The sequence below is a fragment of the Pseudonaja textilis genome, chromosome 3 (assembly GCF_049901715.1).
Source record: "Pseudonaja textilis isolate UNSWEBS1 chromosome 3, rPseTex1.2, whole genome shotgun sequence".
Taxonomy (NCBI): domain Eukaryota; kingdom Metazoa; phylum Chordata; class Lepidosauria; order Squamata; family Elapidae; genus Pseudonaja; species Pseudonaja textilis.
This window is the reverse complement of record NC_141992.1, coordinates 135,866,039-135,893,619: the sequence shown is the minus strand read 5'-3', so window position 1 is coordinate 135,893,619 and position 27,581 is coordinate 135,866,039. Positions and strand designations below refer to the sequence as shown.

The window sequence follows — 27,581 nt, the reverse complement described above, 5'->3', positions numbered from 1 at the left end:
TGCTGGTGCATGCACAGGGGGCGTGGGGGAGCAGCACGCATTGCCTTCTGGGTGTTGGCACACGAGCGTGTGCAAGCGAGTGCACGCACAATTATCGGCCCAGTAGCCGAAAAAGGTTAGCTACCACTGTCCTAGTCATTATCACCTTTTTTGCCAGTTTCCAAAAAACAAAGTCAACAGGAAAGCAGGCAGGAGGTCACAAATAGCAACTGTGTGACAGCCTCATTTGATGACTCACAATGATGGCAAACAGGAGTGCCAGAAAGATTGTCACTGAGCGGCACTGACATGTTGACTTTGTGCTGTATGGCTGCATCACTTAGCTGTAGCAATTCCGGTCCAAATTGGTGTTGTTAACCAAGGACTACAGGAGGAGAAAGAGGAGGAGAATGAGAAGAAGGAGAAGAGGAGGAGGAGAAAGAGGAGGAGGAAGGGAAAGGAGAAAACCCTGACAATCGGGGGAGGAAGGAGTCAAGAAATGAGAAAAATGCCAACCTGGGATGGCTCAATCTCAATTCCTTCCCTTCTTCCAGCTGGCTAGACAGTCTTACTAATACTGACCACCAGGGGGCAGTAGATGACTGGTTTCATCCTATTTGAGGGCTCATCAGGCATGCATGGACAGCTATTCAAACCCAATGGATTCAAACCCAGTACAAGGTAATCCTCTACTTACAACACTTCATTTAGTATCAGTTCGAAGTTACAACGGCACTGGAAAAAAAATGACTGAGGACCATTTTTCACACTTATGACCTTTGCAGCATCCCCGTCATCAAAATTTAGGTAATTGGCAACCAACTCACATTTATGATGACTGCAGTGTCCGGGGGGGGGGGGGTTTCATGTGACCTCCTTTTGCGACCTTCTGACAATGGGGAAGCCCGATTCACTTAATAACCGTGTTACTAATGTAATCTCTCCAGTGATTCACTTAATAACTGGGGCGAGAAGGCAGAACTCATTTAACCGATGTCTCGCTCAGCAACGTAAATTCTGGGCTCAATTGGGCTACCTGTAAAGGGACATAATAGAGCAGGGGTCTCCAACCTTGGCTACTTTAAGCCTGGAGGACTTCAATTCCCAGAATTCCTCCTCCAGTCATGTTAGCTCAGGAATTCTGGGAGTTGAAGTCCTCCAGGCTTAAAGTTGCCAAGGTTGGAGACCCCTGTAATAGAGTATATTCACTGTAAAAACAAAGAAACCTGCCTATCTCCAGAAAAAAGGGGTGGTAGTTATATATAGAAAACTTGGCACGTAGGGACGGGATATAGCGTCTGTACCTGTCATGCCCCTATTAGAATTTGACTCTGAGGGAGAGGAGGAACAGCCGACAGGGAGTGGGAGTGTGGTTCCGGAGGTTGTGGAGGAAACTGGGGAAGGGTACAGGCCAGCTGGGCATTCAGAGGAAGACCCAGGCACAACACCTCTTCATCCTAGGGCATGCAGGGAGGAGCAGATAAGGGAGAAATGTGAATGGCATGGTCTACAGGGGAGGAAAGGGCCTTGATCCTCTTCATGGGCTGTAGCTGTGAGGACTCTTTAAAAGGACAAACTGCGTATGGGCCAGTGCTGGAAACAAAACATGAAAATACTTCTAGTCTGTCCGTTCTTATCTGAATTCTGGCGCCTTTCCTAGTGAGTGTATTTCGATATCTGTGGACGTCTTCAAGCCCTTACCCTGCCTGGTCTCCTTAATCGTTTCAGTGTGGTTTGTGTTGGTTTTTTTCTATTTATAATTTATATGTATTTTGAGTTTGAACGGAAGTTCTTCCTTTTAGCAACTGTTTGTGGGGGAGTTTTTTTTTCTCCAGTCAATGATATTTGGACCTTTGAAGCCAAGTTGAAGGAATTAAAGGGACTTCACCTGTTTTTGTGACTTTGTTGCTTTTGTATCCCACCCTGCATCATCACAGTACCTCTCTTATCTGGCAGCTTAAGGAACAGAGGTAGTATTCAGCAGGTTCTGACCAGTTCTGGAGAACCGGTAGTGGAATTTTTGAGTAGTTCGGAAAACCAGCAAATAACACCTGACTGGAGATTTTATAGTGTCCCTTCCCTGCCACACCCACCAAGCCACGCCCACAGAACCGGTAGTAAAAAAAATTGAATCCCACCACTGTTAAGGAAAGAAGGATTGTATGTGCATATATGCATACATTTAAATCAGGGGTCCCCAACCTTGGTAACTTTAAGCCTGGAGGACTTCAACTGCCAGAATTCCTCAGCCAGCTTTGCTGGCTGGAGAATTCTAGGGGTTGAAGTCCACCAGGCTTAAAGTTGCCAAGGTTGGAGACCCCTGATTTAAAACATTGTTGTAGCCACCAATTCTGGGCAGACCAACTCTGGAAAACTGTAAAACTAACACCCACCCCATGAGGCCACAACCGCAGCCCCGATGCCACTCACATTCCTGCGCCATGTAGGACTGTCAAGGTAACAACCAGCCTCTTGAATTGCCCTTAGAACAAAACCAGGACTCAATTCAGTTCACGCAGCAGTGGTACGGTTGGAGCAAACTGAGAGGAACCCAGTACAGTATTCGACACTGCATGCATATAACTACAGTTGTAACTTCTGGGTGGGGGGTGGGGTTCTTCGGGCCCACACGCCTCCTATTTTGATAGGCACTGTCAACAAAGTAATTGCATCTTCTTCTTTCAAAAGCAGTTGTGTGACAGCAGGAAAAATATCATCCGGCTTGTCTTAGAAGAGAAGGGATCCTGCCTCTTCCAAAGACCACCCTATGAGTTGGAGGCAAGGATGATGGTGGGCGAAGTTGGAGGACTTCGAAGATTTGTGCTCTCTCAAGCTGCACTCCATTTGTCTGCTTGTTGTCACAGAGAAGTGGGATCAGATCCTGCGGTGAAAAGCTACCGCTTTGGCTCAATTCAGCCAAACCGGTAGTAAAAAAAAAAACTCTGACGATCAGCTGAGAGGAGAAAGAAGAGAAAAGTGCAGGATCAGCTCTCCCGCCCACCCTTGCGCTTTCCTGTTCTTTCTCCTCTCAGCTGATTGGCGCGGCAGAGCCTCAGCTGGTGTTTGGAAAGTTGCCTGCGCACACGTGTTAGGTGCACACGCATGCATGCGTGAAGTGTGCGATCACCGAACCGGTAGGGAAATTGGTAGAATCTCACCACTGATCAGATCCTGTACGTCCTGCCCGGTTTGCTCTAGCACAGTGCTTGACAGCTTTCATTTGGGTCTCCCAGACTGCCTCACTCTATAGCCCCATTGGCACGAGTATCTGTTGAAGGAGAAGGGTGCAAACAGCATCGCACGTGTAATCGTGCCAATCGCATTGGCGTGGCTCGTACTGGATGCCTACTCTCGCATAGCAGGCTCTCTCCTCTAAGGAAACATAAGGATGTGGGATCAAGTTAGGCATAATATATTTTCCAGGGGAAATGAAATGACCACAAAGGGATGCGGGCAGGGGTGGGATTCAAATTTTTTTAAAACCGGTTCTGTGGGCATGGCTAGGTGGGCGTGGCAATGTGACTGGGTGGGCATGGCTTCTTTTTTTGCAGCACCCTCGCCAACCCTGGCGCCCCTTTTTGTCTCCTGGGTCTCAGGGAAGCCTCCTGGGCGAAGCATTAAGGCAGTGAGTGGGATCCTGGCACAGCTGATCATTGGAACAGCTGATCGTCGGGAGGAGGGAAATACCTTAAGGAGTGCTTGGCCGGGGGGAGAACAGAGTCAGCAATGATGCACATGCGCAATAAGGACTGACTGGGAGGGAAGGGATGGGGCCATCCAGGGGTACAATTTGCCGGTTCTCCAAATTGTGCAGAATCATAACAACTGGTTCTATAGAACCGGTCCGAACCAGTAGAATCCCACCCCTGAATGCAGACTCAAATACCGTGAGGAAGCAGAAGTGCTGGAAAGCAAGGGCATTCGACAATACTGAAGAAAATTAACACCTTAACAAATACATTCTTAGAACCCTTTTGCTCAAGGGCGCCATTACATTCATCCCCACTATTTCAACATTCTGATCACGTGAATATGAGGAGCCATGGTGGCACAGTGGTTAAGCAATCGCAACAGCATTTAGATTTATATACCGCTTTATAGTGCTTTACAGCCCTCTCTAAGCGGTTTTATAGAGTCAGCATACTGCCCCCAACAATTTGGCTCCTCATTTTACCCACCTCGGATGGATAGAAGGCTGAGTCAATCTTGAGCCTGGTGAGATTTGAACTGCCAAATTGCAGGCAGCCAGTAGTCAGCAAAACTAGTCTGCAGTACTGCACTCTAACTACTGTGCCACGGTGGCTCATGAGTTAGAATATAAAATTGCAAGCTAACTCACTGTTCATGCCAAGAGTTCGATCCTGACCGGCTCAAGGTTGACGCCGCCTTCCATCCTTCCGAGGTCGGCAAAATGAGGACCCAGATTGTTGGGGGCAATATGCTGACTCTGTAAACTGCTTAGAGAGAGCTGGGAAGCACTGTGAAGCGGGATATAAGTCTAAGTACTATTGCTATTGCTACATGCCATAACCCAATCAAATACTTCTTATTCCAATTAAAGGTATATTGTGACTTGGGAGAGATAACATGCTGTCAAGTCAGTCTTGACTTCTGGTGATGGCATGGATGAGTCCTGATGTTTTCTTGGCAAGATTTCAGAAGTGGTTTGCCACTGCCTCCTTTCTAGGGCTGAGAGAGAATGTCTGGCCTAAGGTCACCCCATTTGATAAGGCAAGACTAGGGCTTACGGTCTCCTGGTTTCTAGCCAGGTGCCTTCACCATTTTGCTAAATTGGTTCACAATGCAACCTGCAGAAGTCTCTACAGAGGGGCTCCACTACAGAAACTCTAGGCTTGCCTTTCGCCTCCAGGGCTGCAGTAAAATAATTTTGTGCTTCAGTGGAACTGCCTGCTAGCTCTGATTTAAAATGAACTCTTCAACTTTCTCCTGCACAAGCATCCACTGCCGTTGTCCTGCAGGAGGAACCAAAGGGAAACGTCTGTCTCTCTCTGCAGGGACCCCCAGACCTTTGTCTTGAAGTCCTGGCAAAACAGCACCACTGGAAATAAAGAACAGAGTGGGGCTTTCATCTGAACAGACAGGTGATTGGAGAGTGAGGTGCTCGCCTAGCGTGCCAGTTCCGTCAAAAGAAAACGTCAGCTCCGTCACGCTTTGCACGACTGCTGCAATGGGAGTAGCAGGGAAGTGATTTCTGAGAGGGGTGTGTGTGCGTGTGTGTGGAATGAAGGATACCAATCAAAAGCCATTTTGGAGTGGAAAATGAGATATTTAAATCCAGCTGGTTGGTTTGTATGAGCCAGTTCCCTTCAAAAGAGCCTTCATCCTGTGTTGAAAGAGGAAGAGCTTGATAGAAATAGGCTCTTTTTTAAAAAGAAAATTACTGCGTTCCCTATTCAGGCCCAAGGATGCCAAAAGGGAAGGCCGAAAACTTATTATAAGGCAGGAGTCTTTCTGTGGAGAGTGATGGAGTGTTCTCTTCTTGTTCCTGACACGGCAAATGTCATTTGAAATGACACCTGATCTGGGTTTCTTGCTGCCACTGGGAAATCTGCAAAGGCAGCCGCTGTGGGGGGCTTGTCACTAACACAAATTCTCTGGAATTTCAGAGAACTGAATTGAGTCATTGGCTTCCTGGTGACTCACTGATGCCACTTGATGTACATGTTTTTCCATTTTAAACTCAGTACAGCAATTGCTTATAAAGCAACCTAACAGACAGCTGGCAGCTACTTTGTACTTAATATCTTATCACCGTACTAAGTTCTCTCGGGCCTATCAAATATAGACAAAAACAATTTTTTTTCTCTGGGGGTGGCGAGGAACTATGTACGCTTTCAGCTCAAAATGCTGTTTCACACGTGCCACAGTCACATCTAGATCACAGGTATTGTCCTTTGACTGGTATATTTAATTTAAAATTGCCAATATTGGAAAGAGGCAAGAGAAGACTCATAAAAACATTGAAGATGCACGAGAAAACAAAGCTTTGATCAATGGAAGAGGCGAACTTACTGCTTGAAGGCAGAATTTTACTTGGATGGTCATTCTCCATCTGACCATTAGGCAACACTGCCCAATGTGGTTTCTATACTTTTAACTAAGTGTTCCAGACACGCATTTTGATCCCAGCTTCATAAATATGATCACTGCCAGATTCTTCTTACTTTGTAACAAGCTGGATGTTTTGATTCAAGATGGAAAAAAGTCTATTTTTATATTTTTAACGTGTTTGTTTACCCAACCAGTTACCTGAAACCTGCAGGGTGTTTAGAAAAGACAAATTCATTTAAGTCTATATCTCTCCCTTGATATACATACTTAGAGAGTTGCCGCATTTTCCATGATGGAAAGTTTAAAGGCTAAAACATATGCTTAAATATACTGGATGGACATGGATTCCACACCACCACCCCTTTGTGGTCCAGTATAGCTTACTTTCTTACATACCTTCCTCATAATACTTTGAGGAACAGATTTAGAAGGGCACAACAGATTTTAATTATCTAAAAGACTGTTAGTTATAAATGCACTCCTGCAATACTAATAATGGCACTTCACAGCATAAGCAACAGCAATGAAGAGCTAAATCCTTCTCTGGAGAAATTAGCAATCTAAAACACATTGCCTTGACTCCTTGCAGGAAACAGGGATATACCAATAAGATAGACATATAATAATGAGCTTAATCACATATACATTCATGAGCAAAAACAATGAATACAGTTCTTTTATAAACTGAAGCTTTCCAGTTCTAACCAGCAAACAAATCTCATCATGCCAGTCATTGGCCAAAAATGATGGGTTTTTTTTTTTATTTGATGTATGTGGCTGCCACCAGATAGAAGAAGGACAACTTTGTATCTTCAACATACTTGATTGAATTTATGAAGACTAAGAAGAAGAACTGTGAGGAATAACAGAGTTGGAAGGGACCTTGTAGGTTTTCTAGTGCAGCCCCCTGCTCAAGCAACCAACCGTATAACATTTCAGATAAATGTTGTGCAGTCTCTTAAAAACCTCCACTGTTGGAGCAACCACAACTTCAGAAGGCAAGTTGTTCCAAGTCGTTCTAAGTTCTGTCAGGAAATTTCTCCTTAGTTCTATAGGTTGCTTCTGTCCTTGACTAGTTCCCACCCATTGCTTCTTGTCCTGCCCTCAGGGGCTTTGGAGAACAGCTTGACTCCCTCTTCTTTGTGGCAGCCCCTGAGATATTGGAAGTCTGCTACCATGCCACCCTTAGTCCTTCTCTTCATTAAACTAGACATACCCAATTCCTGCAACAGTTCTTCATATGTTTTAGTCTCCAGTCCCTTAATCATCTTTGTTGCTCTTCTCTGCACTCCCTTTCAACATTTTGTTACATCACGATAATCAAAGCTGGATGCAATATTCCAAGTGGGGTCTTATCACCAAAGTATTATAAAGTGTTTTTTAAAAGGATCATTAAAGATAAGATGTGAATGTATTGTTATGGGAGGAACATACATTTGGGCTGCAAGAGTGGACTTTCTTTTATATCCTCTGAGAGCCTAATCTAAAAATTTTCTCCTGAAAAAGCCAGGTCGACCAAATGATATGCATTAGGAACTCAAACAATCAAGTAAGAATTATACAGTATTGCTTTTTATCAAAACTCTAGATAAAAGAAAAAAATAATAATATAGTTTTGTAAGCTTTTCAAGTGTTTCAAGTATTTAATACTGAGTGTCTTCAGATGTCACATTAAGTCCAAATTATGGTTTCTGTGAGCGAATCTGCTTCTGCAGAAACCCTGGCTTATGCCTCAGCATATTTTGAGGATCTAATCATTGTGATATATTTCAAAGTTACTGCTAAAACAAGTCATAGTAATGTGTGAACCCATTAATGATAGATTGGCGTTACTGTTCTTCCATTAGATAAAAAGAAGATAAGAGGGCAGGGTAGTGAAATGGAATGGATTATCTAAGGATAGCTGATGCATTCATGGAAGAAGTGAGATTCAGACTGGGAATGTTTTCCTTCATTGTCTTGTCTCAAAGAGACAACCATGATTTGGATAACTGAGAAGTTTCACAGACCTTTTTCCTTCATCAATCAAACCTCTTATCTACTAAGTCCACCATTAGCAAATAAAAACTAGATTTGCAGCGTAATCTTTTGGGTGGTTAATATCTGAAGCAATGCTCATTCTGCACTCATCCTAAATAAATATGCACAGAACTATCAGCCAAAAGCTGGAATGCGCTAGCTGTAGCTCAAGGATGGAGAATATTTAGCTGCTCAGATATTGCTGAACTAGCATTTCCAGCAACCATGGCAAATGACCATAGCAGCTGACTGATCTGGGAGTGATTGTTCAGCAATATCAAGGAGGCCATAACTTTCTCATCTTTGATCTGGCTGAGTTTCAGATAGACAATTATTATTATTATTATTTTTTGCTGAATTTCAGCTTAGGTGAGTTAAAACTATACAGATAGTCTTCGACTTAAAATCACAATGGAGCCCAAAATTTCCATTAGAAGCTGTCTGGGAAGGTTAAAAATGATAATCACACAACCTTGGGACAGTGCAATTGTCATAAATACTTGCCAGTTGCCAAGCATCTGAATTTTGATCGTCAGTGGTGGGATTCAACTGGTTCTCACTGGTTCGGACAAACTGGTTGTTAAATTACTACCACCACCTCTGCTACCAAAGTGGATGCTGTGTGCTACACTGCAATAGAGAAATGGGCAGTGGAACAGCCAATGTGAGGGGAGGAGAAGGCTGCTTTCCCTTTTACTTCTCCATGCTACTCCTCCTTCCTTCGTGCCGCTGCTCTGTTGCCCATTTCTCCATTGCAGTGCAGCACAGCATCCAGGATCCACCTTGATAGTAGGGGAGGAGTAATTTAACAACTGATTCGCCCAGGGTCATGTTGACTGTCTTGGAAGGCTCATCCCACATATAAGGCAAAGATGGAGGATGGGGATGGGCCACGCCTCCCACGACAGCCAACCTGACTCTGGGAGAACCAGTTTTAAATTATTTGAATCCCATCACTGGACTGCAACAGTTACAAGTGGGAAAATGGGCTATAAATCAATAAGTTGTAACTTTGAATGGTCACTAAACAAATACTTAAAAGTGGAGGTCTACCTACAAGGGCCTGTGACTTAAGACTACCATATCTGTGCTGCTAAAGTTCAGTTGACCACTAGATGCTAGTGTTTTCTTTATTTCAGTCTGTTAGCTGGTGGTCATTCCCATTTTTGTAGCACAGACATGGTAGCTTTAAATCCTGCTGAGACTCATCGGGTAAAAGGGCTATTGAGATTTTTAAAAAGCAAAATAAACTTAATAATACTTGAATAGGATTTATTCAACAATTATTTAAGAATAATACTTAAATTCAGTAATAATTGAATAAGAAGTAATATGTTCAATGTAGAAAGACCTGAGCTGACATCCCATTTGAGTGAAGATGAATCACTAAGGTGACAATGGTTGCTAACTCTGATATATTTAGCAAGGTATGATTAAACAACCCATGGCTTTATGACAGGTGTCTTCAAACTTGACAGCTTTAAGACTTGTGTACTTCAAGAATTCCTCCTCCAGTCATGTTAGCTCAGGAATTCTAGGAGTTGAAGTCCTCAAGTCTTAAACTTGCCAAGTTTGAAGACTCTTGCTTTATGACATGTGATCCTGGTAAATGAAGGAGAAACAAAAGTTGTGTAAAACTAGGAGGTTTTGCCTGATCCTCAATGATACAACACTGATCCTATTAGAAAAGGATGCAACTTGCCCAAAGTGTTTCTCTCTTAGCTGAACCCACCTCACAAGGTTGTTGTTGTGGGGAAAATAGGAAGGGGAAGTTGTGCTTGATAAATTTGCCACCTTGAGTTATTTGTAAAAAAAATAGTAATGGCGGGATATAAAAAAATACATATAAACTCCACTCTTTGGTTCAATTCATTAAACATTAAAAATGAATAAAAATGAACTGAATGGATTATTTAAAAAGGAGTTTTTAGCATCTTAATCAGCTGCTGCCTCTTCACCAAACAATTTTTTAAAAATGGGATTCTTAATAATGACATCTCTATGAAAATTCAAATTGCTCAAGAACTATGTCACTGAGAGTGAAAAATCAGGGTTTATTATCAAACGGAAACATCACATGTCAAAATATCAGCAAGCATGAAATAATAATTGGAGATAGAAAAGAGATTTTTTTTTAAAAAAAAGAGGGATTCCAACTTGTATCAAGCAGTTGTTAAGAATATTTTACAATATAATAAAGATTGTAAAGAAAACCTCAGCTCAAAGATTTTATTGCACTTGACTGCCAGTTGATCGATAAAAATATTGTAATTAATGGTATCAAAAGCCACCAAGACTTCCATAACACCCAACAAAATCTCATTCTTCCATCTAGTTTCTCAAATATTTTGCTCACAAAGCCAACCAAAAAGTTAATAGCCCACTAGTAGAAAGAGGAAAGGGTGCCCAGTTAAAAACAAAGCAAAACTTTGCGTTTTTCAGCTGGAATGGTTTGTAATTCAAAGTATCGGCCTTCTTTCAATGAATTCTTTGTCCACTGTGGAAAGAAAAGAAATCCTTGAATTTACTGAACAACAGTATTCATATTTGTTTCTAGGTTTCATTTCTGCTGAATAAGTAGATAGTGCATGTCTGCTAGCAGGGGAAAAAAAGGACCTGGACCACATAAATTTTCATTTAGCTTCTTTGTTCTCTGGCTTGTTAGGATTTCAACCAACCGTGGACCTTTCAATACCACCTGCACTTCCAACCTCTCAGTTTTCAGTCACCTTCACTATCTGCTGTGCTCTGTTGACATTCTAAACCATATAATCTTTTGCATGAGGAAATCACATTCCTTGTCTGCTCTTCCAGTGACCACAGAGTATTATTTATTGCTTGAGTGGTGTTAATCCCTGCTTGTATGAGTGTTGACTGCTGGCAAGGAAATGCTCTGGTCTTTTGTCTTTTTTCTTTTGCAATGCTTTGGGTGCAGTGGGATTTCCCGCAGGCTTCCCCATTGACTTTGCTTGCGGGAAGCTGTCAGACGGGGTCAGAAGTCACTATTCCTCCTTCTAGGCTGACCTGGGGAGCTGCCTGCCGCTTTTCTGTGGGGCAGGATAACAATGGAATGACCACAGGTGGGCAAAAGAGCAATGGGAATGTGAGTGACTCCCAACTACCTGCCAAGTGACTTTGCTGGTGGGAAACTAGCAGGGAGCATCAGAAATCACCTTATCCTTGGTTGATCTGCAGAACTGCCTGCCACTTTGCTGGAGGGAGAGGGAACAAAAGGAACTGAAGACCATAAGGGAAACTGCAACCCTACTCTCTATCCTGGCATGTCCCCAAGTTTCCAGGTAGGTAGAGACACCATCCATCAACCATTAGCTCCCTCCAGCTAGGTCTACCTCTCTAACAAGCATCATTTCCTTGCCCTTCCTTCACTAACCACTGCAGTTTTAGCCTTGGCTCCAAAGCGGCCAATCTCCTCTTCGCCTGTTGGGCCTTGACACCAACCGATTGGATGCAGGGCCAGAGGGAGGTGGGGGAAAGGGCAGAGGTGTGACCATCTTATCTTCCTTCACTCAAGGCAATCCACAAGTTTCTGGGAAGTACAGTTGAAAGGCTAGGTTGCCCCTACTTCCTCAAATGTCATTCCAATGGACTCCAGGATCCTGTCCTGGATCCTGGCAGTCAGTGTGGTAGATCATTTGAATTACCTTTGTGTAATAATTGTTACCCTATATCAGGGATGTCAAACTCAATTTAATCAAGGGCTGCATCAGGGTTTGACCTCAGGGGACCGGGGGGGGGGCATAGCCAGGGGGAGGGGCATGACCAGCTCAACATCACTCGTCAAGACTCTTTTGGTGTTGATCCAATAACACCTAATTCTTGCCAAGAAAACTGCATGGACTTGTCCAGGCAGTCTGCAAGAATCAAACACCACTAAATGAAAACAAAAAGCATTAGGAACTTAAGTTTGCATCAACTTACGTTTAAATCTGCTCTAGGAAACAGTAAGAAAACTGCTGATAAATGTGGGGAAGGGGAATTAAACCAGGCAAATGTACCTGCATTATTACCATCTTTTTTTTCAATAGTATAGTTTACTACAAAAAGGAGCAACTACTGTATTTTTAGAAGGCAGAAAATATAGCTTTTATTAGTAAGTCAGTGATTTATTAATAATTAAACAATGACTTAATCAGTGTTACTCAACATTTTGCACATTGTGTACTGTATTTCTTTCAAGGAAGACAAATAAATATCACAGTAGGCAGAGGAAGAATAATTAAGATGAAGTGATTATGGTCTACAGTCTAACATTTAATTGTGAAAAATATAAATGACTGCCAAATTTAGCAAGAATACCTCCTAAAAATTCCTTCATTTGCTGGTGTCCTATAGCAGTAATAACATGTATGTTTTCCTGAAACTGAAGAGGCTTAGTTTTGATCACATAAACATAAATCACTCTGTACATTTGTTATATTTATATTGTATCCACGTGCGGATTTGAATGCACACATAAATCAGGATAAAACGCTACGCTTCTGTTTCTCAACAATGAAAACTCCTGGGAACATGAGTGAACAATTTAGTTGTTGGCTGTTCCATGAACGGCACATCTGTACTGCTGTTGTAATCCCTTGGGATTACAACAGAAAAACAATACAAAACTTATACCTCATTTTTTTTTAAAAACTCCTTTTAAATATGAAAATAAAATAAAAGCAAGAGTACCATCTTCCATGAAAGAAACTTATCTAAATGATCAAGGAAGGGCCAAACCTAAATGTGACACCAATGAATCACAACTGGCAAATATATCTATGAATTCTTTAATTTTCAGAATTCATAAATAAAACAATTCAAGATTTAAAGAAATGTTCGTCACCCTTTCCCTTGGGATCACAAGTTTGAAAGAAAATGTATTATACAAACATCTCAGTTCTCTGAATTAATTGTTTAATTATATTCTTCCTGATAGCCCTATCTTCTCTCTATCTATGATAGATATCACAACTATCCATGGTAGATTCCATAGTTCAATACACAGAATATTCAGCTGAAAACTGCTCTGCCTTTCTTGTGGAGACAGCAAATCTGTGCTGATGCATAAATGCTCAAAGGCAGCTGTGATTAAGGGAGCTAACTGACCTCTGGGACATCAAGATGCACATGGCTAAGATAGAGAAGTCAAGGCTATAAATCCTAAGGCAAATGCTTCAAAAATAGCAAATGAATATTTGACCATTTTCCAGGATTCATTTTTAAATATCAGTTTCTTTCAGTTGCATTCCAGATAATACCTTGCTCTCATTGATTCAAGCCCTTCTATCAGAGATAGGTAGGTAGATAGGTAGATAGATAGATAGATAGATAGATAGATAGATAGATAGATAGATAGATAGATTTCACAAATGTGTAAAAGCACCAATGACACTGTAGCAAGAAAGAAATAGTTAAACTCTAGAAACAGGGCAGTTAAAGCTGAAATAACTGATTTTATGGATACACATAAATACATCCAAACAACAGTTTTACAAGAAGGTGGGGTGGGGAGAATAATGCCTTTGATTAAAAAGAAAGAACATTGGTGTACTTGATTCACACTCCCTAGCATTCAGCAAGGAAAATTAAAGAAGCACAAAGAAAAATAAACAGACTCCCCCGTACACCCACCCACCCACATCCACACAGCCACCCTGACAGGCACACTACCAACCCTTATGGTCACCATCAGCATATTTGTGAAGTAAGTGGTATGTTGTGTCTGTTGTTTCCGATTCTACCAACCTTTTTAGGCTCAGGGACCAAGCCTTAATTATTTATTAAACCCATAGCTATCCATTTATGTATTTAGCTATTTATTAAACCAAAATACTGCATATATCTAGCAATTTAAAGAGTTCAAAGGGATTTTCTAGTTGGAACGGAGCAGGATAGGGAGGAAGCAGGAAAACTTTACATATCGATCAGTCAAAAGAAGCCCCAACTTTGCAAGTCTCTTTCAAAGATAAACAGTTCCATGGAGAGAAAAAAAAAGTCATAATCACAGCTATGGTATTTCCAACTCATAATCCAGACCTAGAGCTTTCTCTCTGCCTCACATCCAACAGGAAAGAAATGAACAGAGAAAATGAATGGAAGATGTATCAGACTAATTAATAAATAAAAGTCTTGGGATCTTTCCTCATAATGGAAAGGCTTTGGTCTGGTGGGTCCTTTCTACTTATAACACCAGGTATCCCCAAATCAAAAGCTCTGAATATTCAGCTCCCGCTCTTAGTTGAGTTAGAATTGCACCACCAATCTACAGTCAGCCTGTGCTAAACGAGGGCCAGAAGCAATCCTTAGTCATGGTCTCAGTGCTACTTTATGCTAAGTCACAGTTTAGTGCAAGAGTTCTGCACTTAATGCAAGGGAAATTTGTTCCTGAATTTCTAAACAAAGCCAGAAAGGCAACAAAAGTACCTGATTAACCTTTGCAGCCAGCTAGAATCATTTGCAATCAGCAAAGGAAGGGCTGGTGAGAATGTTATTGAGCATTTTGGTAGAGGGGAGGGTTCAAGGCAAGAGTTTATTGATGCAAAATTGCAGTTTCATTCACCATTTAGATTATTCAAATTTTCTAGCTGCTCCATCCATTGCAGGACTGAAATTTCTCCTTTTCCTCCCGGAGTGTGAAACTGGTGGCCCATGGGCCAGATGCGTCACGCACCAGCCACACCCACCCCAGTTCCACTAAGGGAAAAAAATAGCGATACATCATGTTATGGCAACATGACGCTGTGAGTTTGACACCCATGCCTTAAGCCATCTTCTTTTATCACTGTTTGACCGAGTTCCTTTATTTTTTGTCATCCTATCAGAGAAGGGGCACAAAATTCTCCTCAAGTTGAAGTGTGGGTTGGAAAAGTAACTAAAAAGCAATTAAGACAAAGAACTAGGAAAGAAGAGACTGAAGGAGTCTCTTATGACATATAACTTGACATATAGCTCATATGACTCTATAGCTTATGACAATATCATTATATTATAGATGTTAACTCTTTGCACAAACAGTATAGAGGATCCTTTATAACTAGCTTCAAATTATGCTATGAATACAGGATACACTTTACCGAAGTTTACTCAGTCAGGAAAGGAGATCAAGGGTATTTAGTCTCCTCATTTTTGAAGGTCACTAGATGCCATATGATGACAGAGTGATATCACGGAAAGGGCATGATTAATTTTTTGTGGACTTTTTTTTTTGGGTGGGGGCAATTTAAAAGTGAAAATGAAATCAAAACGCCTCTGGGAGGAAAGCCACTACAAGTCCCATCCTTAAGTGTCTTAAACCTCAAGCATAAATTGAACTATGGCATTGACTAATCCAATCAATTCCCGATGAAATACATCATCTACTCTCCATCTTTTTTAAATTTATAGCATCATAAATTAAAAACTGGAATCTGCTAAATGCAAAACACCTTCCAGGCACATAGCTGTCCGACATACGATAATTTCTTCAGCTCATGAGGACTGTTTCAAGCTGATATAGTTACATGAATGAGCAATTTTTTCAAAGGTTGGAACAGCACAATTAACATCGCGTGTGCTTTTTTTTAAGCGTAAGAAGCACAGGAATAATAATCTCTTCTGAAATAAGGGGATTTTAAACCTAGTTTTCCTCTTATTGGGGATTAAAAATTAGGTTAGATAAACCCAGGGGTGGGATTCTACCGGTTCTATCCAGTTCTATAGAACCCCTTATTAACTTTCTAAGCAGTTGGGAGAACTGGTAGTTAGAAGCAATCTCCTTTTGTTTTTTCCCACCCTTATTACATTCTTGGCAGACAGCCTAGACTTCCTCTCTCTGGAGGTTTGGGGGCTTGGCTTTCTTAAAGGAGAAGGGTTGTTTTGAGATTTTTACACTGCTGTTGGGAGGAAATACTTCCCTGGACAATCAGCACTTTGAAGAAATAATTGAATAATGAAGCAAAACTTTTAATGACAGGGAATCAAGATGAGTGACATTCAGCAAGGCTTCTTGGCTAGCTAGAAAAACTGACATTCAAATGTGAGTTTATATATTCTTTCTGAGCTTTGGTCTAAAACTAGTTTTTGATGAGGTTTAATTCTGTGCTTGGTGAAGTTTAATTCTGTGTTTATTGATGGGATAATTTTCCCTATTCAGCTTCAACAAGCAACAGCTACTGTTGTGATTTAATTATTTGTACTGTGTTTGAATTTTTTCCTGCCTCATGATTTCTTTTTCTATCTGGGGAGGGGGTCTTCCTCACTGCTTTAGTACTATCTGGCACTGTCCTTTTCAGGTATATTTCCAAGAGGCAGGATAAAAGCTTGGCACTGATTTTTTTATTGCCTTTCTGGGGGGCATGTGATCTTTCCTTAAATCTGGATGATTTCCTTAGGATATCTTGTGAATGAGATCAGCTTTAAGTGGTGCAAATGGATCTAAGGATTACTTTTCCTGGGTGTGCTTTTTCTGGAGAGCTTACATAACCTCTCTGCTCACTTTATGAGCAAGAGATGGCTGCTTGATAGTTATCACTGCATTTTAACTATTTTCATTCCTCAAGGTGCTCTGGCACCTGCCTGATTTGTAACTCTGGCTTGCAGGTATTTTTAATCTAATGATTGGTATTTAGGGCAGCTTTTTGCAAGCAAAGAAGCTTTTTGTATTTTTGTACCGATAACCCTTGGCCTACAACAGTTCATTTAGTGACCATTCAAAGTTACAATGGCACTGAAAAAAGTGACCTATGACCATTTTGCACACTTATGACCATTGCAGCATCCCCACTGTCATGAGAGGCCAGGCGAAAAGAAGCGCCCCTTGACATGAGTGAGGTCGAGTTGGCCATGCACACCCAGTCACATGACCACCAAGCCACACCCACCAACTAAGCCACAGAACTGGTTGTTAAAAAAACTGAATCCCACCCCTGGATAAACCTATATAAGATGCAATGTATCACTTGGTTTTCTCCCCACTGAAAAACCTAATGACTTTAGCTCACTGGAGGATATTGTATTTTGGCAATGTGGTTTTAGGTAGGGATTGGTTAAGTAAGTAAATAAATAAATAAGTAATCTTAAAGCTTCCTGTAAAATAATTCCTACAGACATCATGATTCTAGGGTCAAGAATAGTGTTTTAACAAACGACTCAGTTTTTAAAAAATAAATCCTTGCTTTCTTTACATTCCTTTCTTTCTAGAGTCCCCTAGCTGTGTTGGATAACTTCCAGATTTTCACTCTCCTCTGCCTCTCTTTCTGTCTCTCTCTGTAAGATGAAAGATAGGAATTCTGGGAATTGTACCCAATACCTCTGGAGATCACCAGATGAGGAATAGTCTAGTCAACAGGAAGAACTTAATTAGCCCTCTGTGGACTTAAAGGAGCATCCCAAGAGGTAAGATCTGCAGAGACCAGCATGCATGGGTCTTATCCCCGCAATACTTGCATCCTCATATTTGCAAGACCTGTACAGAAACTCCTATTAATATATACAGGTCGTCCTCGATTTATAACAGTTCATTTAGTGACCATTCAAACTTACAATAGCGCTGAAAAATGTTGACTTATGACCATTGTTCATAGTTATGACCTTTGCAGCATCCTCATGATCATGTGATCAAAATTCAGAGGCTTGGCAACTGGCTCATATTTATGACCTTTGCTGTGTCCCAAAAACATGCGATCGATCCCCTTTTGAGATCTTCTGACAAGCAAAGTCAATGGGGAAGCCAGGTTCACTTAGTAACCCATGTTACTAACTTAACCGCTGCAGTCATTTGTTAAAACACTATTCTTGACTCACTTAACAACTGTGACAAGAAAAGTTGTAAAATGGGGCAAAACTCACTTAACAAATGTCTCACTTAACAACAGAAATTTGGGGCTTGGTTGTGGTTGTAAGTTTGAGGACTACCTGTACTTTCATTGTTTTTATTTATTATTGGTCATTCTCAAATGGTATGTTGGAGTCCTTTTCTGTTAAAAATCACAAGTATTTGGCTACTGGCAATACAGGGAGTTTTCAGCTCCCCCATCACTGATAAAAGAAAACAGAAATATTCCTGTATTTTTCCATGAATTATACCTTTTTCCTCCTCAATAATATTTTAGCATACAATAGCCCAGAGGATTTCTATCTGATACATTAAAACAAGAAACTAAATAAAAATAAAGAAGTACACCATGACATTTAATAGCCTCCTCTGGAATTGCCTAAAAAAAAGAATAGTTTTGCTTTCTCCATACTGTATCTAAAACTGTCTAGATCAGAGTCAGACATCTAATGCTGGCCAGGAAACTCTAATAAATTTTAAATGATAATATGTGTTAACTTGTTTCAGCCATCTTTCATTATAATGGCAGTATCTTAATTATGAGCAGAGATGGAAAGTTGGGTGATATATATATATTCTTAAGTTTTCGCGGGTACTTACATGTCTGGTATTCAGCTTTGTATGGGTATTTTTCCACGTCATTATAGTTGTGCTTTTAAAGTTGTAGCAACGTTTCGGCAGAATCTCATCTGCCATCATCAGGCTTATGATGGCAGATGAGATTCTGCCGAAACGTTGCTACAACTTTAAAAGCACAACTATAATGACATGGGAAAATACCCAAACAAAGCTGAATACCATATATATCTATATCTACATATCTATATCTATATTTCCTTCATGAATCTGGACAAAACCTTCTGTGTTTCAGTGAAAATATCAATTAGGTTCTGTTCTCTTTAAATTATAATTAAAAGCAAGTAGAGCCAAGAAAAAAAACGAGCCATGCAGAAGGAGAGATACAGGGAGTGGATTGTTAATTAACAAATCAAACTACATTTAAACACTGATTCCCCCTTTACCATTTTAGCTTGTCTATTTACATAAAATATTATCAGTGAGGCACTGTTCATAATTGGGGGATGGATAGGAAAGGAAGAAAAGATATTAAAAAATCCAGATTCTATCGGTCAGTTTCAACTAAAAAAACAAAAAGCCCTCTGACAGGATTGGTCCTAGCTGATGAATATTGTTAGTTCGAAGTGAACCAATATTTGTAACATCTATTAAGGCAAACATACTCCAAGTGTCATTTTTACAGTTGTAAAATAAATGGACAAGCTATATTTCATTTCTCTGCCATTATACAGTATAAACTTGGTTATACCCAGATGTTATTTCTGAATTACCCACTTTGTCCTTCAGATTTTCAGTTCTGTCATATACAGTTTTAACCCGACTTGAAAATAAGTTTACAAAAATTAACTCCCATTTGTCGGTGTTTATGCAGTAATTATATGTGGCCCCACTGGGAAAACTTCAACAAACAATTATAAATTTCTCAATCCAATTGCCAAAGGCAATAATTTTTAGAGGCACAAGTAACCAAGAGGGTTGGTTAAGTAAAAGCACAATTAAAGAGACTTCTCTTTATCAAACTACAAGTTCATTATATTATAAATTATGCATAACAGCAGCCTAAGAGTTGGACTAAAATTGATGGTTTACATTTTATCATTCATCATGTTTATTATAATGTAGGCATGCCACTAAGATATTCTAGGGCAAACAGACAGCCTTGTTCTTTGGGAAGGGACAAGCTAAATTCAATTTAGGTTTTAAATAAGTTTTCTCAAAGCACGGTGACGTGATCAAAATTCAGATGCTTGGCAACTGGCATGTATTTATGATGATTGCGGGGGTCAAGTAATCATATTTTGTGACCTTCTCACAAGCAAAGCTAATGGGGAAACTGGACTCACCAAGAACGGCGTTACTAAGTTGAGAACTGAAGTGATTCACTTGACAGCGGTGGTGAGAAAGGTCGTAAAATGGGGCAGAACTCACTTAACAACTGTCTTCCTTAGCAATATAAATTTGGGGCTCACTTGTGGTCGTACGTTGAGGAGTACTTGCATTGGTGGAGCTGGCATGTTGGGTTTGGTTTATTGGTGTGAGTTTTACCAGGTTATCAGTATTGTTTTTTGTTGTCAGTATTTTGGTTTTCAAACAAAGTATTATTTTTATTCTTGCTAAATAGAATTATTTTCTGGTAGTCAGGCCGCTAAATAAACCTGTTTAATAAATAAATAAATATTATTTTATTCTTCCTTCCCTAAATCGGTACGCCTTCAGAAGTGTTGAGCCTCGGAATTCTCAGCAACAACAAGGGGAATTTGGAAGCTGGAAGAACCAATTTGAGAAATGGAGTTAAGGGCTAGTGGAGGTCTGCAGCAGAGTGACCTTTTTGGAAAAAATACTCTTTAACTACTACACCATTGAGCAAAGCGTGTTGTGTTCACATATATCAAAAAGTTTCGGCAATTTCAAAATACATTAACAACGGAATGGGCTTTCAAAACATTCCACTTGTTTATTGTTAAGATCCTTGTGATCTAACTAACTCACCTATATAACCTGCATTTGCAAAACTAAACTTTCTTTTAAATTCTACAGCAGACTAGCCATTTTATGCATCTGATAAAATGAGCTGTAGTTCCTAAAAACGTACACATTTTAATAAAATGTGTTAGTTGGAAAGGATAATATCAACATTTTCTAATTTCTGGATATATGTGTAGGTGAATCAAAAAAAAATCACTTAAGGATCTCCCTACTAAATTGAGAAAAGACGCCCACAAGAGTTTGGGTACACAACATGATAGATTTTTTTTTTTTAATGTTTGGAAGCAATTACCAATTCAAACAAACTCTATTAACTGGTATTTTAAGTCAGTTTTCTTGGTCCTCCTTCTCAAATATGCATGTTGAGCTCCAAGGTCTACACATTTCTGGATGAGTTCTAAGAATTCAAGGCTTTATCAAGGGAAAGCCAACTACATCGATATTTGCAAGCCTATTTAAAGCAAAAGGCATATTGGAAACAAACCACATTACACAATTTCTGAACAGAACCTGCAAAGGAACTTCGTGCAGGAATGTTTTCCCAAGGCTTGCATACTTAAGTTTTGAAAATAAGTCAGAGACAAACATTTGGGAAAATAACCACTGATGTTTAATCATTTAGTGAGAACCCCCCCTTATTTTTACAAATCTATTCAAATTTCTTTTAAAAGAGCTACAGAGATGAATTAATAAAGCATTAATAATTTATAACAAGACCAATCCAGTGTAATGACCTGGGGCGTGGCACAAAGGCAACACAGTCAAATAAGCAATAATAGTCCTTTCATTATCTCCAACTTTGCTCCCAATATCCAGGCTACCTTTGTCTGAAGAAAAACTCTCCCAGGAACAGCCTTTAACTGTAGAAAATTCAATCCAAAACAAGGGACACACAAACTGTAACTTAAAATCCAAACAAACCAAACTGAAGTAATTAATTTGACAGGGCAGAAAAAGGAATTTCAGACTTGAAAGTATGGCAAAACTCACACAGTTGGAAAGATGCCAGGAACACAGATAAGCCACCACAATACAACATAAAGTCACGTTTGATGCCAACAGCTTGCTGCACGCAATTTTCCTTTTTTATACACTGTGTTCCCAGCTGCAGTTAATGAAGGGAATCAGGTCCCTTTCCTCCCCGTAAGCCACGCAACCCACCTTGCTCTCTTCTCCATTCCTCCCTGCATACCCTAGGATGAAGAGGGGGTGGGCGTGGGTCTTCCTCTGAATTCCCTCTCTCTTGTTCTACCACTTCTCTGCTCTGCCCAGCCGGACTTTGCCCTTCCCCAGTTTCTTCACAGCCAATGGAGCCACACTCCCACTCCCTGTCAACTGTTTGGCTTTGTCCTCCGAGTCAGATTCTGACAGGGGCATGACACTCAGTTTAAATGATCAGGGAGTACAGAAATGTTTAAGGATTCATTTAAAATTGCCAAAATCGGCCTACCTTTCTTTGTTTGTTTCATACAGAGCCAATTAATATTAGATAATTCTTATCTAAATGATTTAATTCCATGTTATTATTTTGATCACTTATATTAAAAAGAGTAGAATTCCTCCTGGCATAAACTAAATAATATATTTTATTAGCATGCCTAGCTGTGGACTAACAGGCACAGAGTCTTTAATGAGGTTGACAAAAAACCCAAATCATCTTGGCACATGGACCACTTAAATTCTTTAATTTGATTGGCAGGCAATAATGACTAAAAACCAAGGCTTATCCCAGAATATTTGCTGAAGTACAATATTTGTACCACAGAGTAAATGAAAGCAGACCCAGCAGGGTTATATTATCAAAGACTACCTTAAATAATTCCTTAAAAAAATGAAAGAAGGAACTCGTGTTTCTATCACCCTAAAAAAAAAAAAAAACCGATCAGGAAAGAATTCCCCTTGGGACTCTGGCTTCTGCGTCTAATAAAGTTTTATCCTTTCTAATTCCCGTGAAGATCAATAAGTGTTAGCTATATTTGTATCCAGGCAAAGAGGGGTGGGGGGGGAGGGGGGCTTGCAAAACCTACACTTTGAAGGGAGATTAAAATGCACATTTTGGATCTGCTCCCTCCATTCCTGTGGTGATAGAGTAGATGTACAGAATCTCAACTGCACTCAGTTTAATGAGCTACAATACTCTGCACAAATGTAAACTGAATTATCAATTATGTGAAATGTTGTCACCGCATTCAGCTGAACAGTTTCCCTGCAGACCATCTCTGTCTTCTCAGGGAAGTTAGGGATAGAGGAACTGGAGCTCCCAATTTCCATTACAGAATGATCCACTAGATCCTAATGTTTCTGCAAACATGGAACAGAACTTCCCCAGGTCTGGCTTGCAAATTTGCAACAACAATAGATCTTGGAACGCTAAAAACAGGATCCAGTATGTGTATTCATTGTTTCTTTTTGCCCAAAGTAAATACCTTGTGCTATGTGTGTGTGTATACATATGTGTGTGTGTGTGTTTTAACAGAAAGCTGTCAAGAAGAATTCTCTTCAGATGGACAAGATTTTTCTCTTCAAATTTAGAGAAGCCAGCATGAGAGTTTGGGAAATGTGTAGAAATTTTAGAGCTGTAGAATCCCATAAAGCCAGTGGCACTATACCATATCCAACTGGGTTGGGCCTTGTTAGTATCTGAATGGGAGATATCTAGGGAACATTAGGATGCTAGTCTAGATTGGATAGTGAAAACTACATGAATGTATCACGAGTGATATCACGTGATGCTGCCATGACGATGTGAGTTTGACCCCCCCCCGATGTAAGCCAATGTAATCCAATGAAACAATGCAATCATTAGTCTAATTTGATTGGAAGGACAGTTAAACTGTCTCTTACTGCATTACTCTGGAGAAAAAAAAAACCAAATTCTGGTTATTCCCAAACTACATGCTTGGCTTTACATATTTCAATAACTAAAAAATACTAATAACTTTCAGCTCAAAGAGCTAACGAAACTGTTAGTCCCCAGCCATTTCTCAAGGAATATGGAATATGGATCTTTTGATTATTTAGCTGATCAAATACAAATATAAGCAAGGGCTGTTCTATGATTCAGCTTATTCCACCTGCTGTCTTAACAACAAAAACAGTGACCACATTCAGGAATCCTAGAAGCAGCAGCTGACAGGCAATATAGCAATGCAACCAGCAATTGAGTGGCAGGGACTGTAATCATAAATGCATTAAGTGAGAAGGGAAGTAGTCTTTCTAATACTTCGAGAACTATTTTAGCTTTGTTTGCAATGTTAAAACGAAAAACAAATGATTTATTTTCTTCCTTCCAGGTGCATTTAAAGGCAGGCATAAATGTAAACACAGTCCATAAATATGTAGCTCTTTAAAAACAATTCTTCACCGGAAAGTACCTTTTCGTTGTTTTACACAGGCATCATTTTCAGCACTATGCTGAAATGAACAGCGCCCGCCTCTCCTAACTCTGTTCCTGCCTTTCTCTTTTGCTCGCAAGCCAGAGCCAAAATGGCACACCCCACATAGAGGAGACCAACCTCATCAGGTCTGAATGATTTCCGGATTTGCAGAAATACACATCTTTAGGGTGGGGAGCCACTTAAAGGAAGAAAATCCCCAAACCATCTCAGAGAAGGCAGAACGGTCAGACAATACTATCGAAGTGGAAAAGGGAGAAAAGAAATTGGGAAGGAGATGAAATGGAACATCTTGGAGGAGGGCATAGCAAACTATTTCAGGGACTAGAATCAACAGGACACTCCACACTGCAACATTTTATTATACACCTTATTGGCATGTAAAGAATTGTCCAATTGACTTTCCAGTTGAGAAACTATAAAGAGCAGTGACAAAGACAAAACTCGACGATACTTAATTTTAAAATGCCATCTTATTCTACAAATATCTTCATAGCATAATTTTAAAAAACCCTGTAATTTTAGCATCAAGTAACATTTTATATTTTTAAAAATGCAAATAGCCTGTGTAAATATTAACAACAATTGCAGGATTATTCTTGTGGATTATGAGTAAAAACAACCTCTACCACCATCCAATTCAAAATATGTATTTCTTTTTGGGATCCAAAGGATACACACTGCACCTTTTCTCTTCATAGTTAGGCTTAATAAAATCACCATCCTCATCCAGGCTAGGCAATCTTGCTTTACCTTTTATGCCCACTACAAGCATATTTCTTAGATTGTTTGCACATTAACATAAACATTGCTTTGCAACCAATTGATACCATATTTTTAAATTCCAGGCATCAAATGATTCTATGATTCTATGAAATGCAAGATGGGTTAATGAAAACAATCTCTAGTGTTCTATTGATAATGTATAACTCTGTGAATACAGATGCTTCTAAATAAGACCAATGACACAACCTTTGATCTTTGGTTAGAATTAAATCCACTTGCAAGAATCCATTAAGTTTGATGTAGAATGGTAGAATTTGTGTTTTGTTTGTTATAAAGTAAGGTAATAGCAGAAGATTATTTTTCTTTAACCAATACTTTTATGACAAAATTATTTACCACGCATTCAGCAATTTTGAAACCATGCAATATCTCCTTTTCAATGGTACATCTTATGCCCATCCCATCATGCTATACAATATCCTTCATCCTCTGACTTTTTAAATCATCAGTATATGTCCTCAGTAATCCAAAACATTTTTCAGTTCCTGGGCTATTAAAGTAAACTTGTCACAAGTAAACCAGCATTGCAAGACCAATGTTGCGCAGAACATGAACTGAACATGTATGAACTCTTCCTATTTCACATCTTCCTCGATACAAAGTGTGAGCAATGCCATGGAGATGCAAAAGCACAGACCATATTTATAAAACCATTGGCTCTGGTCCAGGCAATGTTTTAAGGAGTTGAGAAACATCATTCCAGCAGATAGATATGCTGAGATATCAATATCCATACATTTAATTAAGGGAAATCATTGGGTTTTGCTGAACAATTGTTATGTGATGTTGGGTTTCCGTGGCTTCTTTCTCAAGGAAGATGTATAGGTAACATTTTCAAAAAGCAAACTGGAGCTCAGTATGCAAACATGGCTTTCCCTTTCTCTAGTCATGCTTCAGAATTGGGGAAAGAACAGGTAACAGGAGAGGGCAATTAGGATTGAAAACTGCAGTATTAGAGGGAAAACTGAGGGAAAACAAGGCGGCATAGCTTGGGATGCGGGTATTAAGGGGAAATATTTCCCTTGAAGGAACTAGATTAACCCAGGGCTAAATCGTGGACCTGATAATCAGATCTGGACTAAAGTGTATCAGGAAAGTCCGGAGACAGGGCCAAATTTCAAACAAAAATTTTGGATAGGTTTCTTAGTATGGAAGAAAAAGCCGATGTGCGTTAAAGAGAAAGAAAAATATAAAGACAACAAATAGACATTGGTAATGAAATCAGTGAGCTAAATTAATGTGAGCCAGAGGAATATGGTAAGAAAGGGCTGAAGAATGAGTTAGCGGTGGGGAGGAGAGCACGACCACTGGCCCAAAGTGGTGTCATGTCTCACTGAGTCCGCCCCTGTATCTTTAATATGAACTTAAAAGGGCAGAGATAAAACTTCATGTTTCATACCTTCTTGTGACAAAAGGCACTCATGGTAAGAGTTCAGTGTATTATCTTCATGAGCAATTGTACAAACCACTGCATGAATAATCAGTAACCGTTTGAAATGTGGTTGGTAGGAGGAGGACCAACTTAGGAAAACCAAATGAGAAAGTAAGGGGTCCTTCACCAGGAGGAAGAAAGTGTGGAAAGCAGGAAGAGAAGGGAAAAAAACAGCCCTTCCTAACTGGAGAAACTTCAGGTGTGAGGGATCACACGCTCGCTCGACCCCTTCCTCCTACCTAGATGAGAGGGGTCACAAACCAGGCTTCTGGGCTCAATGGGAAGTTTGAGCTGGAAAATTGCAAGCAGGACTGAAAAGGAAATCCGGAAGCGAACAGACTGTGAGCAGGAAGGGGGAATGCAAACCTTGGAAGACCTGAAGAGGGGCAAAAAAAAAAAAAAGGCCGGAGGGAGAAGGTGAAATCGGAGGGCATGAGAAAGTGCGTCATCTGAAGGAAAGAGAGGAAGGGGTGAAGAGCATTCAGAAAGAGCAAGGGGCGGGCGGATGGGTAGGAGAGAAACTGCAAGCTTGACAGTGCCAGTGCCATAGCTGGCATGAGCACCAGTGCGGGGAGGGGTGGGTGGGGGTGTTTCTTCATCCTATGAAGTTTGAGATCACTTCCACCGGCTTCCAGATACTGACAGGAAACGTCAGACTTTCACTCAAGCACTTCTCAGGCTCCTCTCTATTTGGGTGTGTGTGTGTCCACGCGCGCGCGCGCGTGCTTTGTACTACACCAGCATCTAGATGAGGAGGAGGAGGAGGAGAGGGGAAAAAAGCCATCCGCGTGTGTGTCTGTGTGTGTCTGTGTGTGTGTGAGTGACAGCCAGGACGTGTCAGGGAGGCACATTCCTGCACTAAGAGCACGGTCTCCTCCCCACACCCCCAACAACCCCCCCCCACAACCCGGCAGACACAAAGAGGGCGGGGGAGCGCAGAAGCAGCAGCCACCGCCGCTTTCGGCTTGAAGAGGGGTGCGGGGGGGTGCGGATAAGGGCTTTGCGCTGGAGGCGGGGTAGGTGACACTCACCTGCTTCGAGGTTGAAGGAGATCCTGGCCTCGGCTAGGTAAGGCGTGTCGCTCTTGGACCGAACTCTCCGGATGGGTCTCCTGTCTATGTCCTCTTCGGAAGAAGCCGCCATTAATGTGGGTACAGTGAGCAGGGTCGCCCGGCGAGCTGGTGTAGAGGGAGCAACGGGAGGGGTGGGGGGGTGGAAAAGAGGAGGAGGAGGGCGCACAGGCAAAGGAGGAGGAGAGGAAAGAGAGGAGCAGGGGCACAGAGAGGGAGGCAGGGAGGGAGGGAAGAAAAGAAAGAGAGAGAGAGAGAGAGAGATGGGGAGAGAAAAGGAAAACCCGTTAAGGATTTCTGGATTGGAGCTGAGCTGGAAACCCTGCCCTGTCACCTTCTGGCAGCTTTGAGCCAAGCGGATGAGGCTCCACGTGGGACCCTACACAACCGAACAAAGCCTAGCCCTTTGCTTGGAAGCTGCAGAGAAAAAGGGGCCCTTGAGAATGGCTCAT

The 27,581-nt window shown here is 40.8% G+C and overlaps 1 protein-coding gene across 2 annotated transcripts in view; it reads right to left on the bottom strand.

The window, feature by feature from the left end:
• PHACTR1 (phosphatase and actin regulator 1) overlaps positions 1-27,342 on the bottom strand; it is a 259,159-nt gene extending 231,817 nt beyond the window's left edge. For both annotated transcript variants that reach the window (XM_087930868.1, XM_087930869.1), the window contains exon 1: positions 27,091-27,342. In XM_087930868.1, the coding sequence (XP_087786994.1) occupies positions 27,091-27,202 (112 nt within the window). In that variant the 5' untranslated portion in view covers positions 27,203-27,342. The remainder of the gene's footprint in view (positions 1-27,090) is intronic.
• Between the last annotated feature and the right edge of the window lie 239 nt (positions 27,343-27,581).